Source organism: Tupaia chinensis, unplaced genomic scaffold (genome assembly GCF_000334495.1).
Source record: "Tupaia chinensis unplaced genomic scaffold, TupChi_1.0 Scaffold000066_1, whole genome shotgun sequence".
Classification (NCBI taxonomy): Eukaryota; Metazoa; Chordata; class Mammalia; order Scandentia; family Tupaiidae; genus Tupaia; species Tupaia belangeri.
Genome location: NW_006159525.1, coordinates 4,957,697 through 4,976,866, shown reverse-complemented (window position 1 = coordinate 4,976,866; position 19,170 = coordinate 4,957,697). Strand labels below are relative to the sequence as shown.

At 43.3% G+C, this 19,170-nt stretch overlaps 1 protein-coding gene across 1 annotated transcript in view; it reads right to left on the bottom strand.

Annotated features, from left to right (window-relative positions):
- Positions 1–19,170, bottom strand: part of BCAS1 (brain enriched myelin associated protein 1) — a 134,359-nt gene that overhangs the window by 18,023 nt on the left and 97,166 nt on the right. The window contains 2 exon segments of the mRNA XM_006141900.2: positions 441–614; positions 10,648–10,689. Of these exon segments, the coding sequence (XP_006141962.1) occupies positions 441–614; positions 10,648–10,689 (216 nt within the window).

Below are 19,170 nucleotides of genomic sequence, written 5' to 3'. Positions count from 1 at the left end.
AATCTATAATGAGACTATTTAGCATTTAATCCTTAAAAGTCTGATGTTCTTTATACAAGTAAGTATGTTTTCAAGGGAAACGGTATAGCATGACCATAATGAGAAAGCAGTTTACTATTAACAGAAGAAAACTTTAAAAATAAATGCAATTAGAAGTGAACAATAATATTAACCTCTAAGGAGAAGTTGTTGTCTTGCCAAAACTTGGGGCCTGAGGCTGGGTCTTTAAAAGGATAATTAGGAGGGGCTCAAGGAGGGGTAAGGAATAGGAGAAATAAATGGCAACTTTCTCAGCGATTGGATCAGGGGATGAAAGGAGATTTTCTCGCTGCACAAATTCATATTCCACTCCCGTCCCAAATATGCCAGTGCTGTCTCCCACCACGTGTGGCTGGGGCCCGCTATTCAGCAGTTTCCTGTCCTGGAAGCAAGTGGCTTACCATTTGTCTGAGAAACGCCATCAGGGAGGTTCTCGACGGTTTTCTGTCTTCTCTTTTATATTTAACTTCTGCAGGTTCAGGCGCAGCAGTGCCTTCCTCGTTGAGCTCCACTGTTTGTAAGGCCGATTCTACTTCCTTGGCCTTTACAATCTCTACTGGTGATTCACACACCACCTGGATTGTTTTGCCAGGTAATAAGAAAGTGAAAAAAACAAAAATTTCCCCCAAACATGTGCTATAAAGTGGGGTCCTGGCTGCCCCCCTAGTCCACATAGTAGCTCCAGGGAGGCCTCTAGGACTGTTTCTACACAGGCACATCTTCAAGAAGTACCTCCTGGGTACCACATGTTCCCGAATAACGAAGTGCTAAATACGCTGGCAGGGAGGTGGCAAGGTCCCTTCCCCAGGAAGGGGCCAGGCAGAGCTGGGAGGTCCTTTTCTGGGGACTGCCCTTCAGAGCTTGCCAACACCCCTTCCGCCCTTGGGAGCCCACACCTGGCCTGTGTAGAAGCAGGAATAATCGTTTCCGTAAAAGTCCAGCCCGAGATAAGATGATGAGCGAGGCTTGTGCTCCACACCTAGCTCCCTGCAACTGGGGTGCTTTTACCACTCTTTGCGGAGAGTGTAAAAGCCCCCAACTCACCTGACTCGACTTTCCCACCTCACCCAGACCCAGTCATTGTCATTGCTGCTCAGCTGGAGTTCAAGCTTTCAGAAGATGACCTTGGCTACAGGAAACAATGGCTAAGTGGCTTACGGCTCCTCCATGGTACCTGGCAAACCAGTGCCCACCAGATGTCTGTGGGGAGGTGAGAAGGGCAGCCGTGGGGGGGTTAATGGAAGGTCCCCTTCCGGACACTCCCGTTCCAGCTTTGTTGCTCTGTGTGGGGCTTGAGTCACATCTGGGAGAGTTTCTGGGTTTGCACTGTCCCTGCCACAGGACAGTGTTCATCAGCCAGGAGAGGGGTTTACAGCCTCTTTGTTTTCTCAGCCAGGAGTTGGCAAATGACTCCTGGATTCAGCCCAGTGTCTGTTTCAGTCTGGCCCCTGACCTAAGAGGGGGTTGCACATTTCTAAAAGGGTGTAAAAAATATTTTAAGAGATGAAAAATATGGCCTATGAAGCCTGAAATATTTACTGTTGGCCCTTCGCACCCCAAGTTTTCCACCCTTGTCTCTGAGGAAAGCACGTCAGAGACAAGGTATCTTTAGTCTTTGCTGGTCCCAGAGCCCCAACTTCCTCAAAGCCTTCTTCTTTATTTTTTCTAAAGAATTATTTTATTTATCTTTATTTACTTATTTATTTTAATTTGACCAGAGAGGGAGAGAGACAGAGGGAGGGAGGGAAGGGGCGGGGGGAGAGATAGAGAGACAGAGACAGAGACGGACAGAGAGAAAATGAGAAAGCAAGCCACCAGGTCTGGGTTTTGAACCCTGCTCGGCCATGTGGGAGTCCAGCGCCCTTAACCAATGCCACCTGACATCCTCGAAGCCTTATTCTTGATGCCAGGGGTAGAGGAAGGACACTTAGTTATTTCCCCGAATAGAATATGCTCGTGCAGCAACCATTTTCCTTTCCTTCATACAGAACAAATGACCCGGATTTTCCAAATCAAGAAGGCCCTTTGTCTCTGTGCTGTCAACTGCCACAGGAAAGTGCCCATCAGGTCAGCATGCAGAGCATGCTGGGAACATTTTAAGATACTCACATGATTTCTAGTATTTTTCCTTGGTAAATAAAAACGTAAGACACACCCAGAAGTGTGCAAAGGCTAGACAGAGGCTATCACTGTGGGTTGAGTAGATACGAGACAGTAAGGATGCTGGAGACTACGGTGAACTGAAGTCAAGCTGCCCCTGTAAAACCAGTAAAAGAATACAAATGCTGGACTGGCAACCAAACAAGCCGGTGAGCAAGTGTGGTTGGGCTGCCAGTTTTTACCCTGCCCTGTTTTAGGAAACCAGGCTGAGCCTGGAGCCAAAGAAGAGATTGGGATTGGCAGTTGAATGTGGGCATGGATTTCCACATTGCTTTTACTCAATTGCATTGAGATTAGAACTGAAAAGTAAGTGTCAGCCATAAGAGCTTTGGGTAAGCCTGAAATGTAGGCAGTTTGATACAGTGGCCACTGAGCCCAGGTGCCCGAGTCACCTGCCTGGTCTAAATCTTGTCCTCACCCTGATGGGACTCTCATCTGAGGTCAGTCCTCAGCATCTCTGGGCCCTCATTTTCTGTTCTCAATGGAGACAGTATGCACGGCAGGAAGATTTCTTGAGAATGAAATCAGGCAGCGCATGCAAGGTCCTTAGAGCTGGGCCCTACACACGGTAAGGACCCAGTTAACATTACTGGTTATTCTTTGTGTTAATGTTAGAACCACTGGCTCCATGAGCACCAACTATCTGGACTCATCCCTGTGTACATGTCCATTACTTAGGGGGGATTATATTAGTGACCACCTGCTAAGCCTGGCATTATGCTTGGCTTTTTTTTTTTTTTTTATACACATAACCTCAAGAAATAGTTACAAATACAGTTCATTAAATATAACATTATTCCCATACTATGATGAACAATCTGAATGGTTGAATGACTTGGTCAAAGATGCTCCACAGGTAAGTAGCCATTGCCTTGAGGATGGCATTTTCGGCCAGGCTCTGAATATCTAATAACAGTGTAAAATCTAAGAAGGTCATGGAGCAAGTTGAGAAGCAGAAAGTTCTGAGGTTGGTGCAGTGGCTTCACGACGTCTCTAAGAACACATGCTCTTTCTAGTCTTCAGTTTCGTCATTCCTGGCATGTTGCTTGTTTGTCCTTGGGATTAAGTGCAAGAGATGCTGCCATTCTGGGCATTAAATCCTCAGCTTAATGTCCTGAGAAGGAGGAGGTCACAACACATTGCTCCACATGACCTTCTCTATGTTGATGTTCTACCGAACTTTCATTGACTAGGTAGGTCACGTTCTTAAGCCTAGGCTAGTTATGGGTGAAGAAAAAGGGATTACTGGTTTAAAACAATCGAGACTGGGCTGGCAGGTGGCATGGTGGGTAAGGTGCCGGACTCCCACATGGCTGACTGCAGTTTGAGTCCTGGGCTGGGCACCTTGCTTTCTCATTTTCCTTCTCTCTCTCACTTTCTCTCTCTGGTCAAAATTAAAAATAATAATAATAATAAAAATAATACATAAAATTAAAATAATTCTTAAAATAAAATCAATATACTTTTGGGTGTATAGTAGTTGCTAACCTTACCTAAGATTAAGAGTAGTAGGGTGGAGAAAGAGGAAATGATTCTTAAGTAGCTAGTGAACAGAATTTGACTTACGAACCCTGTGTTCTGTGTTATTCTAACTCACCGTAGCAGTGAGTTCTTTTTTTGTGTGAAAGGGCCGGGAGGGAAAATTACTAATATAATAAAATGATCACTATATGACAACAACTTTGTAAATCAACTTCATTTGCATGCTGAAGGCTCTCTTGCTAGGTTTTATTTTATAATTTTTTTTGAGAGGTTTTTGCTATTAGGGCATGTGTGCTCTCCAGAAAGACAGAGACAGAGAGACAGAAAGTGAGAAGTCACCTCCTGGGGGTGGGGAGGGCCACACTACAATCCCTTCTCCTCCATTCTCTTCTCAGGATCTTGGGCACGCACGCACATGTGCCCAGCATCAGTTTAAGCCACCGAGTCTAGGACTTGAACCATGGTGGACTACATGGGAGTCCAGCGACACGGCCATTACACCAACTGCTGGCCCCTCTTGCTAGGTATTTTTAAATGCTGAGAAGTAACAACTCATAAATCCTAGGCTGCAAGTCCATTCTCCAAAACACAACTATTTCAGTGGGCATGAAACCAGGACTTCAGAGATCATTAGCTTTGAAGGCAGGCCAAAAAATTGGCCTTTGGTAGCCAAGGAAAATCCACTGAGATCCATTGTGGAAATCCAGAACAATTTGGGCTAAGAAAGGATCTAATTAGCATATACAGATGTAAGAATTCAATTTTTATTTGGATGGTTTTCTGATTTTCTTCCAGGGCAGAGCTTTGGAAAAAGTTGTTCCTTGCTTAAAATATAGGGTGTGATAGATCTAATTAAAATCGGATTTGTGCTATGTTTAGAATTAAATCCCCCTTGCTTGATTGCGGCAGCGAGATATAAGGCACACATAGCCTGAAGGTGGTTGAGTTAACGCAGGCAATGTACATTCTAGTAAAGGCTTTTACTTCTTGCCTCAAATTTTATACCATACTTACACCTGAAATTTGGCTTATGCAGCTCTTACTAAAGCTGTGGGTTTTCAAAGCTGACTTATAGCAAAATAGATTTTTTCCTCTTTTTAAAAAATTAATATAATGTAATTTTTATTGGTTTTAGTTATACCATATAGAAATGAGAGAACTTGCCAAGAATCACTGATGTGAAAGATATTAAAATGAGATTTGAATCACAGAACCTTGCATACTGAGTTCTATCTATGGAGGGAAACCAGGCAGTTATTAGGTATTAATTAGAACTTTAGAACAATTTAATTAGGTTTCAGAAATACAATGAAAACACTTTAGAAGGAAAAAGTGCATCAAAAATGCTATTTAAGTTCTACCTAAACCAATTTTGAATGCATTAGTATTTTTCTTTCTTGGGGCTGGCTCTTAAGCTTCACCCACAACATAATAATATTGATATAAAAGGTTTTTACTTTTAAATATTTTTAAGATTTTAAACAATTGTACTTACAATGTGACTCTTTGCTTACAAAGACACTGTAGAGCTTATTTTCCTACCTGGTAACTGTTCCCCTCTTCTATTTACTGTTTCTCAATTTTGCTTCTGAGGTATAATCCTCCCAAACCTAAGACTATGTGATTTGGATGAAGTCAACTGAAAAGGCCTACATCAATCAATACGGTCCAGCTCCTGGGCCATGCTGGTTCAGAGATGGCATACTGTGACAGAATGTACTTCCCCAATATTCACCCTACTCTTCTTTTTTTTTTTTTTTTTTTTTTTTTGAGAGAGAGAGATTTTTGCCACAAAGCATATATGCTCTCTGGAAAGAGAGAGAGAGTCAGAGAGACAGAAAGCAAGTAATCACCCCCCGCCCCAGGGGATGGCCACGCCATAACCCTTTCTCCTCCATTCTCCTCTTGGGATCTTGGGCACGCATGCACATGTGCCTGGAATGAATATTTAGCCACCAGGTCAGGGATTGGAACCATGGTTGACTATGTGGGAACCCAGCGATGTAACCAGTACACCATCTGCTGGTCCCACACCCTACTTCTATAAAATCATTACACCTCTGTGCCCATTGCTGAGGCTAGCTAATGGAATGAGAGTAGGGACGATGTAAACCATGACTGAGTGGAAGTTTTAGGAGGCACTGCCTGGTTTAGTCAAGGCATGCTTTCTCTCTGTCACTAAAAGTGCACACCCTTATCGATGGGGCTGATTTTTGACTAGATCTCAGCAGAAAGACACCAACCATACATAGTTAATCAACAACCATGGACCATCTCTTGCCAACTGAAAACTGACTTATTGCCATGAGTCAGAAAAAAAATTCTTTGGTGTTGAAAGTCACTGAAATTTGGGCAGTGGTTGTTACTGCAACATAACCTGGCAAAAGCTGACTAACAGGTCATGTGAACACATTGGAGCCAATGAAAGGAAACAAATCCCAGGAGAGGTAGAGTTGTCACCAGACCAATCTCTCCTTCATTCTGGATTGGGGGAAAGCTGAAAATGTAGCCAACCCAGAAAGGCTGAGCCAATAGAGAGCCCTAGGTATAGCTTTACTTAAAACCAATTCTACTTTCTAGTGATGAGAGCTAAGATATTTTCCTTTCTTTTTAATTCAGGTTGAGTTGAGTTTTCTTTGATTTGCAACTGAGAGATTACTTATTAAAAGAAAAGAAACAACAGGAGTACCTGTTTCCTTGATCTTATGATATCATTGGGAAAAAAGGATTTTTCTTTTTTTTTGGAGAGGTTTTTGCTATAGGGCGTGTGCGCTCGCCAGACAGAGACATAGAGACAGAAAGCGAGAAATCGTGATTTCTCCTCCGTTCTCCTCTCGGGATCTTGGGCACATGCGCACACACGCCCGGCGTGAGTTTTAAGCCACCGGGTCTGGGACGCGAACTGCGGTCGACTACCTGGGAGTCCAGCGACATAGCAATTACGCTAACTGATGGTCCCAGGATTTTTCTTTTTAATCAGCAAAAACATTAACTCGATTAACCAACAGGCCAAAACATTTTCCAATTACAACAGAAGGATTCAATATTTTCTATAGTCAGTACAGGTAGATTTGGTTTGATAGGACCATAAGCATATCTAGGAAAAGTGATAAACTCCCATGGGCTTCCACAGTCACATTTTTCTTTTCATTAAAAATTTTGAAATCGCTCTGTCCTTTGTTTTGTAAAATACAAGTGGACTTTGCATTGGGTGATTGATTGGTTTTAGAAAGTTGTGGGTAGAGAAATTAAAAAAACAAATAAGCAAATAACAAACTAACTGTATTTTATCTAGAAGAAGTTCCTAATTAAAGCACTCTTGTAAGATGGTCAGTCACATCTAATTGTCCTCTTGTGAGAGTTTACAATAGCTACTCATGGTTTGGTCTAACACTATGTCTCTTATTTGGGAGAAGGAAATCAACTTGGTTTGGCATATTCCAGCACTCTGTGGGGACACCAAGTCAGCTTAACGACATATGAAGGGACTTCAGGAAGCTCATGAAAGACTAGCTGCGGTGGTACAATGAAAATGCAAATTGCCCTGCAAGGCTGGTAGTCACGTAGTCGGCCATGGGTTTGGATCCCTGGATTGGCTTGAAAACATAAAGGGCAGGTGCTTGTGGGTGCCCAGGATCCAGGAGCTGGAAAATCTGGTGAAAGGGGATTGTGGTGTAACAAGATCCAACATCCAGTTCTCCTCTCTCTCTCTCTCTTTCTCTTTCATGCATATACTTAGTTCTCCTCTCTCTCTCTCTCTCTTTCTCTTGCATGCATATACTATCATTAAAAAAATTTTTTTTAAAGTTTGTGAAAAATGGAATTAAGGTACGAATTTAATATTTGTGAAACTTTTGAAATCCATGCATCTTTTAATAGCACACATTTCCATGAACTTTGGAAGACTCCTCGTATCGTCACTGATCACTTAGCTGTCCTGTGAACAAGTCCTGCAGGGGGAGGCAAACTGCTCTCACAAAGTGCCCTGCCAGTCGCAGGGTTACTGCTGCAAGCACTCAGTTCCGCTGCCCTGTTCGACTGTAGCAAAGCACCCATAGGTGACAAGTCAAGGAGTGAGTGTGGCTGTGTTCTAATAAAACTTTATGGATGCACTCGGAACTTTGAATAGTATGTTTTTTGTGTGTCATGAACGATTATTTTTCTTTCAATGTTTTCCCCAACCATTCAAAAATGTAAAAACCATCTTGGCTGGTGGGTCATACCAAAACAGGTGGTAGGCCAGATTTGGCTGTGTATATTTTGTTGACCCCTAAATTGCTGAGCTCTTCCTATGGTGTAGGCATTCAAACAAGCACAGTGTATACATTATCTCACTTAATCCTCAAGAGCCATAAAGAGTAGGAATAGGTGAAGCATTATTGTTTTTTAAAATATATATAGATTTTTGCTATGGGGTAGGTGCACTTGCTAGAGAGACAGAGAGACAGATAGTAAGATAAAGCCCTCCAGGGAGGATGGCCACATAGTAATCCCTTCTCCTCCAGTCTCCTCTCGAGATTTTGGGCATGTACACACATGTGCTCAATGTGAGTTTCAAGCCGCCAGGTCCAGGACTCAAACCATGGTTGACCATGTGCGAGTCCACTGGTATAACCATTATGTCATCTGCTGGTCCTGCATTACTACTGCCTTTTAATAATGAGTGAATTAAGGCTCAAGAGGTGGCACTGATGGGACCGAGATCACAACTATTCTGCCTCCTTCCCTCCAAGTGACAGGCTGTTGGAGATGAAATGCTGAATGCTCACACGGAAGCGTCATTGGCAGGACTAAGCAATGTTTGCAATGCTTCTGTATTTTTCTAAGAAATATTTTGCCTTTTTTCATACCCCTATCAACTCTGGAGTTATTTTCAGGTATTGATGATTTAACTTTGAATTTGTGTTTCCATTCCTGTTTTAAATTTCACACTAGAAAATGAAATACCTTCTGTTTGCTCATTAGAGATCCACGCTGCATTTAGCATCTGCGCTGTGAGACAAGGGCTCCTTGGGGAAGCAAGGACACACAGACATCGCCAGAAAGCTGAGAACCCAAGGCTACCTGATGCTCTGGGTTTAACCTGAGCTTGTAAATGTAAAGTTCGTGGTAGGAAGACTTATGGGGTTTCTCCTTGCGGCGAGAGACTGATTCTCTAGAAAATAGCCAATCAATTCATGAGAATTTTTGGAATTATGAGAGACCTGAGAAGAGGAGTGGCGTACCACAACAGAGTAAAAAAATCACTGAGGGGCCAGCAGATCAGGCCGCTGGACTCTCATATGGCTAACTGTGGCTCAAGTCCTAGACCAAGTGCCTTGAAAGTCATGCTGGGCATGTGTGCGTGTGTGCCCAAGATCCTGGGAGGAGGAAGGAGGAGAAGGAACTGCAACGTGGTCACCCCCAAGGTGGTGATTTCTCACTTTCTCTCTCACTGTCTCTTTCTCTCTCTCTCTGGTGAGCAGACAAACTCTAAGGCAAAAACCTCTTACAAGAAAATCATTGACAACTCAATATATGTTTCAAAAACAGACATGAATGGCTGGCAGGTGGCATGGTGGTTGAGGTACTGGACTCCCACATGGCCGACTGCAGTCCAAGTCCCAGACCTGGCAGTTTGCTTTCTCACTTTCTCTCTTTTTCTCCTTCTCTCTCTCATCAAATTAAAAATAGTAATAAATAAATTAGATAAATAATTCTTAAAAAAAAAAGCAAAACCAAAAATAAAACCAAAACAAACCCTCAAACAAACCCAATAAACCCAGACTAGTAGAACTATTACTGAATATTTGCAAAATAATGTCAAGTAAGATGAATATGCCTAGATTCTTGATTATTCCGCACTGTATGCATGCTTTCAAAAGCTATACTGCACCCCCACAAAGTATACAGGAATTGGATGTAAACCAGAAATCACAATTTAAAAAAAAAGAGAAAGGAAGGAAGGAAGGAGAGAAGAAAGGAAGGAAAAAAGGGAAAAACAACCACCAAAGATTTCAAATATTTTTCTCCTAACAAGAATCTTAACAGAACCATTTTAGTTTTCTTTCCACATCAAGACAGCATTTCTGGAACATTTTTGGATTTTCAACATCTATTTAGTTCCGGTAACTAAATAAAAATGAAAACACACTCTTTATCCATGGCAAGAAAACGAGAGATGCCCAGAGGGGCCAAACACATTTGGCTTTGGCAAAACGGTAACATTCGGTTTCTGTCGTAAGCAGCTGTGAACTCACTTATCCTCACTTAAACTTTTTCCAAAAGACATTGCTTCTTTCAGAACGAGAACTGCCGCCTTGGGTCTGAAACTTGAGAGGCCAGTGTATCACCTCCCTGAAGATGTTTCAGAAGGATACGCTTTTATGGTGTTCCACGTAACACCGTCCCTTTGGACATGATTGTGCTGTCCTGGAATTTTAACCTTCACTTTACAGGATTAAAGGCCGGAAGCCAATGAGGCTTGGCCTGTCTCTCAGGTGTAGACCCGTGGCTTCAGCTCTCCAGTCTTGGCAATCTGTGGCTACAGGATGTTCTGATGCCTGCTGTGGCTGTCTGTCCTGGGTGCCACCCACGGTTAGTAACAAACTGGACCACCATGGAGATAAAGGGTGAACAAGCCATCGAGGTGGAATGGAGCAGAAGATGCAGCATTATCATCCCTCAGGAAAGTGCAAAGCTGCTCTTAGGTTTTAGTAGACTCTTTCAGCCCCTACATGACAACAAATTATAAACATGTGTGCTCTGATGTTCATTGATTTGGCATCAATTAAATGAGAGTTAAAAAGAAATCACCCACTGTGAGTCCTCATTGGTTCCTAAACGCCCAACAGGGTGAAAGGGTCTACGGCAGATGAATGACACTGGAGCATGGAAGAGCCCAGGAGCCCAGAGCCGAAAATGCCCAGTGGTCCCACACACCGAAGATGAAAGTGGGATGATTCTGTCATGTGATGTGTCACTTACATTCTCCTCTGCACCTGCGGGGACTGAATCCTCCTTAACTGACTGAAGGGAGATAAAAACAAGAGTGAGAGTCAAGAGGTTACCCCTGAAATGATATAAAAGCCAAGCGTTAGTTGGGTTAAGAGCCTTCTGATGCAGTTCTTGGACACTGAATTGCTTACACAGACCTTGTTCCAGAAAGAACTTGAGTATTACACAAATATAAACCATATAGCTCCAAAATACAAGTTAAATTGTATCATTTAAAATGCAACCAAGGAAAAAAATAAACATATAAATACAGTCACAACACAAATGCAGCAAGGAGAGACTTGTAGTTACAGAAGACACAAACTGAAAATGTTGACTGTGGGTAAATAAGACATTTGGCCTTTCATCTCCTAGGAGCTGATGAAAAGAGGGAGAAAGGAGTCAACACTCAATGCGCAGTCACTGACAGGTAAAAGCAAATGAGCTGCTCAGGAAACTTCCGGCAAGAAATCCAGAAAGATTTGTTTTCTGGTCCTTGGAGAGCAAGTTGGAGAAGGAGCCTGATGGGCAGGGTCCTTGGGGTTATCCTGCCCACAGCACACTGGGCCGCACCAGAGGCAGCTTCTCACATCTGCCCACACTGGACCACTTTACTCATGCCAAAGTTTGGTTTGGCTAAAACACTCCTGCAGAGAGCCAGGGAGCTGGAGGCCAACACATTGAAACCCGAACACTTCCATTCCGGGCAGTCATTGTGGCATCTCAGTCCCGCCCCAGACAGGAGTGGCGCTAGCTCAGTGCTAGCAAAGTCAGTCCCATGGGCGTCATATCAATTGGCCATGCTCCAACTTTGGAGCATCTTTGCCTCTCCTTCAGTGGTTCTCTAGCTTTTATGGGGGCTGGTGGGGATGGTTACTGCTTCCAGACTCATCTGACAGATCTGGATTTTCCTCCCCGAAAAATAAATATCAACAAAATACTTTGCCAATAATTTCAGGGTATGTGTACATCCTTTGCATCCCTTCTCCTGGATTCCAGGTGAAGAACTCCTCCTTAGGGAAGGGCCAGCAGGGGGCACAGTGGTTAAGGCATTGGACTCCCACATGGCTGACCACAGTTTGAGCCCTGGACCTGGTGGCTTGCTTTTTCTTTCTTTCTCTCTCTCTGGTCAAATTAAAATATAATAATAAAAAATAAAAAATTTAAAAAAAGAACTCCTCCTTATATCCATATTGTAACCAAGTCTTGCCTCTTACCCGCCCCCTTTTTTTTTCCTTTAAAACATCCAGTAGAAGGTGAAGGGAAGTGGTATTTACAAATACAGGGTCTTCATCAGGCACTCTGCATACATTGTCACCTTAAAGTAAGTGTTAGGGTTCTCATTTACACACTAAGAAATGCAGGTTCAGAGAGGTAAAGTTATTTGCTTGGGTTAAACAGCAAAAACGTGGAAATAGTTCTAACAGCCAGCTTTCTCCTCTGCTATGATGACTTCAAGGATCTGAAACAGGTTTTTGGTGACAGTGTGAACATCTTCCTTCACTTCTAGACTTGCTAACAGTTTCTAGGTGAACTCTTCAGCGTGGGCGGTGAACTCTTCAGCGTGGGCCATTTATTTTCTACTTATCTTCTCATAGTGAAGTTTTCTTGGGCACAAAAATATCCCTGAAAATGATTGTGGGATTTCTAGAAGCTTCCAATGGTTAGGAAATTTTAGTGTGTTCAGAAGGAATTTGCAAATAGAGTTGCTTTCTTGGAACTACAACTCTTCTCTCTGAAACCAGTTAGATGCTGTTGAATACTCTGAACAGGTAAAGAATCAAATGATATTTTAAAAGCCAGACCTCCTGAAACATGACCCACAAGTTTTGGAAGTCTGTATAGTGTCTACATTAGACTGAGAAAAACCTTCCCACTGTTTAAGAATAGGACTTGGGGCCCACCTGTGCATGGCCTGACGGTTAAAGGAACTGGCTCCCCAAGGCTGATTGCCCAGTTCGAGTCACAGACCCATAGGCCCTGTGGCTTGAAAAACACTCTGGACATGTGTGCATGCATGGCCAAAATCCCTAAAGGAGGGAGAAATGGAGGAGATGGGATTGTGGAATGACCACGCCTCATGGGGGGTGCTTTCTCCCTCTCCACTTCTCTTAGGGAGCCCATGTGCCCTCTGGAAAACAAAACAAAAAAACAATAGCACTTCTAGGTTTTCAAACTCTTTTGATTCAGTTGGTTGCAATGAGACTAGCTTTATCTTAGATTTCCTGTGCTGAAAAGTTCTTGGTCATTGGTTGCTCACTGTATTCCGGGGGAAACGAGGACCCTGGAGTCGGTGATGTTGGGGAACAGGCGCTAGTTCTGAACACTGATGTTCCCTTGATTTTCCTCATGGTTTCGGACTGCTGATAGTCCTGACATTTTAAAAGCTGGAAGTGTAAATATTGCCTGTTCCAAAAAGAATTGCTATTTTCTATTTTAAAAGTCATGTTCCCAGTAAAACATTCCTTATTTTGGGAATTAGTCCAGATGAATACTCTCAAACTTCAATAATTTTCATACTGCCTTCTAACTCTAGACTTGTCCATGTATTTACTTGATACTGTAAATCTATATTTAGTTGATTTTTTTTCTTTAAATTAACTACTTTTTACTTAAATAGATTTTAAAAGACAAGGTCTATGACAGTAAATGCAAGATCAGCATCCTTACTGTAAATAGCAGCATGCGTTAAAACAAGCACAAGGACTAAAAAAAATTAATTACGGTCTTATTATTTTTAAATCCTTCTTAAAAAGGGAGAGAAAGAGACTTTTCTTCCTGATGCCACCAGAATGGGAGCAGAATGGAAAGAGTTAACTGTGTATTCTGTAACTGCCTGAGGTTTGCAGAACTGTGTCCAAGAGTCACCCCAAATCACTTTGGACTTTCTTGTACATTTGTACACAGGCCCTCTAGGTGTAGGCTTCATGTCATCTGGTGCTGGAATGTCCAGTTAACAGATCCATCTGGAAATGGGTAACGAGAGGTGGGGTTCTGGTCTCCCTTCAGGGTTTGGCACATGTAAGAGAAAAATCTGCTCAGAACTCAACTCCAGAGCACCGTGGACTGGGGAATCGGGTTCAAATTCAGTGTTTCAGCAGTGCAACAGTGGGCAAGAAAAGAACCCCTCCTGAGCCTCGGCTCACGTGCCCGAAGGTTGACTATTACGTCATCCAGCAATGACAGGGCTGCTTTAAGGGATTAGTGAAGTGTGGAGGGAATCACGGCTGAAGCAGAGCTGAAACCCTGACCCTGGAGGCTGGAGTAAAGCTCACACAGTTCTTGGTATTTACACAAAGACTCTCCTTTACATGGGACTTGGAGACCCTGGGATGTGTGTCTGGTGGGGGGTTAGCTTTCTTGGAACTACAACTCTTCTCTGGTGGGGGGTTAGCTTAACGATGTTTATAATTAGGGTTCAGTCTTCTACAGGCTTTTCTAGAAGACAGAGTGTACAAACTGCAACAGAATAAAGATCTCAAGAAATGGGCCCAAACAAGAGAACTCAGCAGTGGAGGTAAGAACTCCAGGCGAATCAGCTCCCTCTAGGGCTAGGGAGGAATAGTGGTTCTGGGGTGCTGCTGGGGGCTGGTAGTGCTGCCCTCAGTCCAGTTCAGTTATGCTCAAAACAGGTAAGTACTGGGGAGAGGGGAGGTCTTGTAAAGTGGTGTGGCTCTGGGGTCCATGCAGCTACGGTGATTCTCCTCCCAGAGTCAAGCAGAACACAGGTAGAGTTTTCTCTCTGCAAGGTTGCAAGTGGCGGGTGGGCTCTGGCAGGCTCGTGAGACCTTACAGATGCTTGGCATGGATCTTACTCTTGGTGGGTCTGATGACAGTGGCGTGGCCTGGCAGTGACCTGGCAGCAGGAGCTTATGGCACCCACACTGCCTCATGCTCACTCGACTTGGATTCCTCAAAGTAACGTGGGCAGGAGGAGCCGGCACATGGGGTGACTTATGTCCGTGTCTATGAAAAGTGCCGATACTTCACACGTGTAGAGTACCCAGCACAGAGCACAGCACTAGGCTGTGCTCAGTTACCAGCAGCAATTCTAATGAATGCTGGGAAGATGTGGCATTGGCTAAGGCCCATAGAACTATGTAAGACTGTTCTTGACTACTTCTATATAGTTTCTGAAATGTCCTTACGTCTGCTTAAGCCACACATCTGTACGTTCCCGAAGCCTTTGCCATAGACATTTTAATGCTGCTCTCAGCTTCGATTAAGTTCCAAAGAGGGAATGGGATAGGGGATAGTGTAGATTTTAGTTAAGTCTTGATGAAGCCCCCTCCCTGTAGGTAGTGGCACACTAACCTTTGTACAACAAAAATTCTAGGTCACACTAACTTGAACCCATTGTGTCAGTATTTTGAGATACTTATCATTTATATTTTGGACTGCATGAAGAGCCCACCCAGCTTGTAAACTTGCTAAGTGTGCTTTTGAGTCACCATCCAAGCTACTGATAAAAACTCTGAATAAACAGGGCCAAGGCCAGGTTCCAGATGCTTTCGTAGAGAGCTTCTTGTGAGACATTTTGTTTCTAAATATTAATACATATTCTCTGTTGGCATACTTCTTTTATCTTATTAGTATTTGTTAGATGCAAAAGGAAAGGGACACCACGAAGGCTGAAGGTCATAACGATAATGATCTGCGTGTCGCTGTGTGTCAGGCAGCGGGTCCAGGGCTTTATGTTAGGATTCGAAGTCAGGGACCAGCAGACGGCATAATGGCTGCATCGTTGGACTCCCACATAGTCGACCACGTTTCAAGTCCCAGACCCAGCAACTTAAAATACACACTGGGCGTGCGTGCCCAAGATCTCGAGAGGAGAATGGAGAAGGAATTACAGCGTGGCCATCCCCCCTGGGAGATGATTTCTCACTTTCCCTCTCACGGTCTCTATCTCCTTCTCTCTCTGGCAAGCACATGCACCCTAAGGCAAAAACTTCTACCAAAAAAAGATTCTAAGTCAATCTTAAAACCGGAAGTAGATCTCCCTTAATTTCTAGACCTCTACTCCAGTGCATATGAAATTTTAACTCCTGAAGTCACACCTCTCTTTGAGGTTCAAGGTGCAAGCTGACTGGCGCATTCCAGCGTCTCTGAACCAGTTCTTTGAGCCAGGTGGTTAGTCTATATTTGCGCTCAGCCTAGTTTCCATGCCCAAACACAAAGGGAGGCCTCAGGCACTTTCTCCTTCCTCCTCTCTGTTTTGTCCGTGTGTTTTCCACCTAGCAGAAAGCCAGGGGCAGCTCAGCCTAGTTTCCATGCCCAAACACAAAGGGAGGCCTCAGGCACTTTCTCCTTCCTCCTCTCTGTTTTCCACCTAGCAGAAAGCAGGGGCAGCAGAATCTACTTCATTATTTTCCACGGCCAGAGCATGCCGTGGTGGATAACCTCTGAAGCAGGAAGAAAGGTGATGCTTCCACGTGGGGAATGTGTTTAGAAAGGGAGTTGCAGGGGCAAGAGGAAGAACTGGACAGCACTGCTGATGAGGCTGCTGGCTTCCTTGTAACGCAGAAAGGACTAGATTTCCAGGTGCAGTCTGGTCGCTGCAGACTGACAGCATTTATTCCGGATAGTCAGGAAACACATAGAGTGAGAGGTTCTCATTCAGTTCTCAAAAATGGAAACACTTCTGGTCTTCTGCAACGAACCGGATATCTGGCTATTTCCTGGTGAATCTAAATAGAGTCCAGCTTCAAGAACAACACTAAAAATCCAGTCTAAAATCCACAGGATCCTGTTTGGACATTGATGTTAGGAATAAGGAGATGAGAGTCCCATAATGTGTGAGTGTAAACTTGAACAATTTGCATTTCTCTCCTTTAAAGAGCACATTCAACTTTCAAAAGAAAGTTTTTTTTTAAAATACTTGCACATGGTAGCACTTAAGCCAACAGCCACTCTGTGGATAGCTTGTCTTCGGTAAGCATCATTTTGGCCACGTGACAGCTGTTCCGTGTTCATTGATTTCATGGTAGCCCTAAGACCTTTTCTATCAAGCCCAGATTTCTCATCCCATCCTTCAAGTGCTCCTGTAATTGTTTGGCCAGATGCCTGGATGTTCTTAGCCAGAATCCCCAGGGAAAGGTGTAAAAGTATGTATTTCAGACAAATAACTTAGTGCAGAGGAATTTGTAAGTTCTCTAACTCTATTTTGACCTATATTGATTGTTCCCTTTTCTAAACACTCATAGCACTGGTAACCTGTTCTCTATAGATTAACGCTGGATTGCAAACGTCATCGTTTTGGAATGAGGCTATAACTCCGGGACTACCAGTCACTTGGCATTCCTTTTAGCCATCTTCCCATGAAAAGCAGATGCCATGGCCCGCTCTGCAGCTGAGGAAAGTAAGGCTTAAGGGTTTACGTGATCTTCTAAAATTCAGGCAGTCCATAGCTGTTAGAATTGAGGTCTGGGCTGTGTCTCTCTGGCCCCAGGGCTCACATTCTTTTGCCACCTCTGCACTTGTCTCCAGCAAAGGAAAGCAAGCAAAGGGCCATTCTGAAGATATTCCAAACATGTTATTCGTTAATGACATATGCAGGTGTGCACAACACACACATGGGTGTGTGCATATATCATGCTCCTCCCAATGGGTTTCAAGTCTTTTGTTGTTGTTGTTGAGGTTTTGGTCACAGGGTTTATGCACTTGCCAGAGAGAGACAATGAGAAGGAAAGTGAGAAATCACCCTCAGGGGGATGGCCACATCACAATCCCTTCTCCTCCATTCTCCTCCTGGGATTTTAGGCATGGACGCACACATGCCTGGCATGATTTTCAAGTCACTGGGTCCAGAACTTGAACCGCGGTTGTCCATAGGGGAGTACCAAGCCACCTGCTGGCCCAGGTTTTAAGTTTTTTGATACAAGCAAATGCATCTTGTATGCAGGGTGGTGCTGGCAGCTGAAGCCACACAGATTCTTAGTCATGAACACCAACTGTCCACACTCACAGAAATGATCCTGAGAACATCCACTGAGCACAGGCTGCGTCACAGGTGCTCTGCATGTATCATTATACACGGTTTCCCATGAACACACTGTGAGATAAACATGGTCCTTACTTTACGGAAAAGAAAATACAGGCTCTGAGTGGTTAAGTAACTTGTCCAGGGTCACGCACCCCAATCTTTCTGATTCTGTTACTTGCCATATACAAGAATTACCAAGATTTTCTATCCCCATCTTTTCATTGAGTGGAAGAAGAGAAAGAAATCCAAACAACATCAATAACTTTCTTAAGGTCACAGAGCAAGTGGCAATCCAATTAACCCAGAACAATGTGGGTCAGGACTGGATTTAAACATTTTGGGGGGGACGTAAAATGTAATTTGAAATTAATTTCTTCAAAAGTTATTTTAAAAAGTTTACAAGAGCTACTTCAGAAAACAAGATTATACATTAGAATAACTTGTATTTTCGTATCTATAGCCTGTTTTGGGGAAGAAAAACCATTTCTTATGTCTATAACCACAGACTTATGAACGTCAAGCCTTTGTTTAAATGCTTCCCAATTTAAGAGAGAGAAGAAACAGAGGTTAGAATTCGTCATCGGTGAAAAAGAATTCTCTAGCAATTCCCTTTGTACTTTTCACAATTTTTTACAAGAGTGATTTTATAATCATAGTCTTTCTAAGTTAAAGGAAAGAAAGCAAAGGCTCTCATTTTCTTTTCTGCCAGAATAAAAAGTTCCTCACAAATATAAGCGAGGAAAGAGTAAGAATGTGTTCACTGTTGTCTTCCCATTGCCTAGTATTTAGCACAAACTACGTAGCACAAACACCTCAGAATGATTAGGGCTAGCCAGTTGCATGATGGTTAACATGACTGGATTATCACATGGTCACCTGCATGGTTCAAGTCCCAGACCTGGCAGTTTAAAAAACACTCTGGGCATGTATGCTTGTGTGCCCCAAATCCCAAGAACAGAAATAGAGGAGATTATTCATCATGGGGGGGGCTGCTTTCTCACTTTCTCTCTCTGTCTGTCTCTTTCTGGTAAGTGCATATACCCTCTAGCAAATGTTTTTAAAGAGTAATTAAAATGTTAAATAAGCGAAACTTCTATAGTCTACTTCCACATAACTTTTACTTTTGAATTGGATGCAAATAGGAAAAATGTGATAGATGATTTCGTTTTTAGTTTCTCCTAACTTCATTATTTTTAGTAACAACTAAAAATAAATCTGAATAATGGTGCAGGTGACAGTGGGACCGACTTGAATGTCAAGTTTTCCTGACTTTTATTTCCAAAAGAAAGAGCTGGAACTTCGGGAAAACCACCGTGCTCCTCGTAGGTTCTGACATCAAAGACACACTCGAGGCCATGACTTCGTAGCTGTCCCAGACTGGACGGTACAGGAAGATGACAGAGACGACACAGTTACACCTTCGCCCTCCTGAGGACATCAGTGATGTCGGCGACAGTGGCCACTCATTGGTCACTGTTTTTTTTTTTTGAGGGTTTTTCAATAGGGCACGTGTGCTCGCCCGACAGACA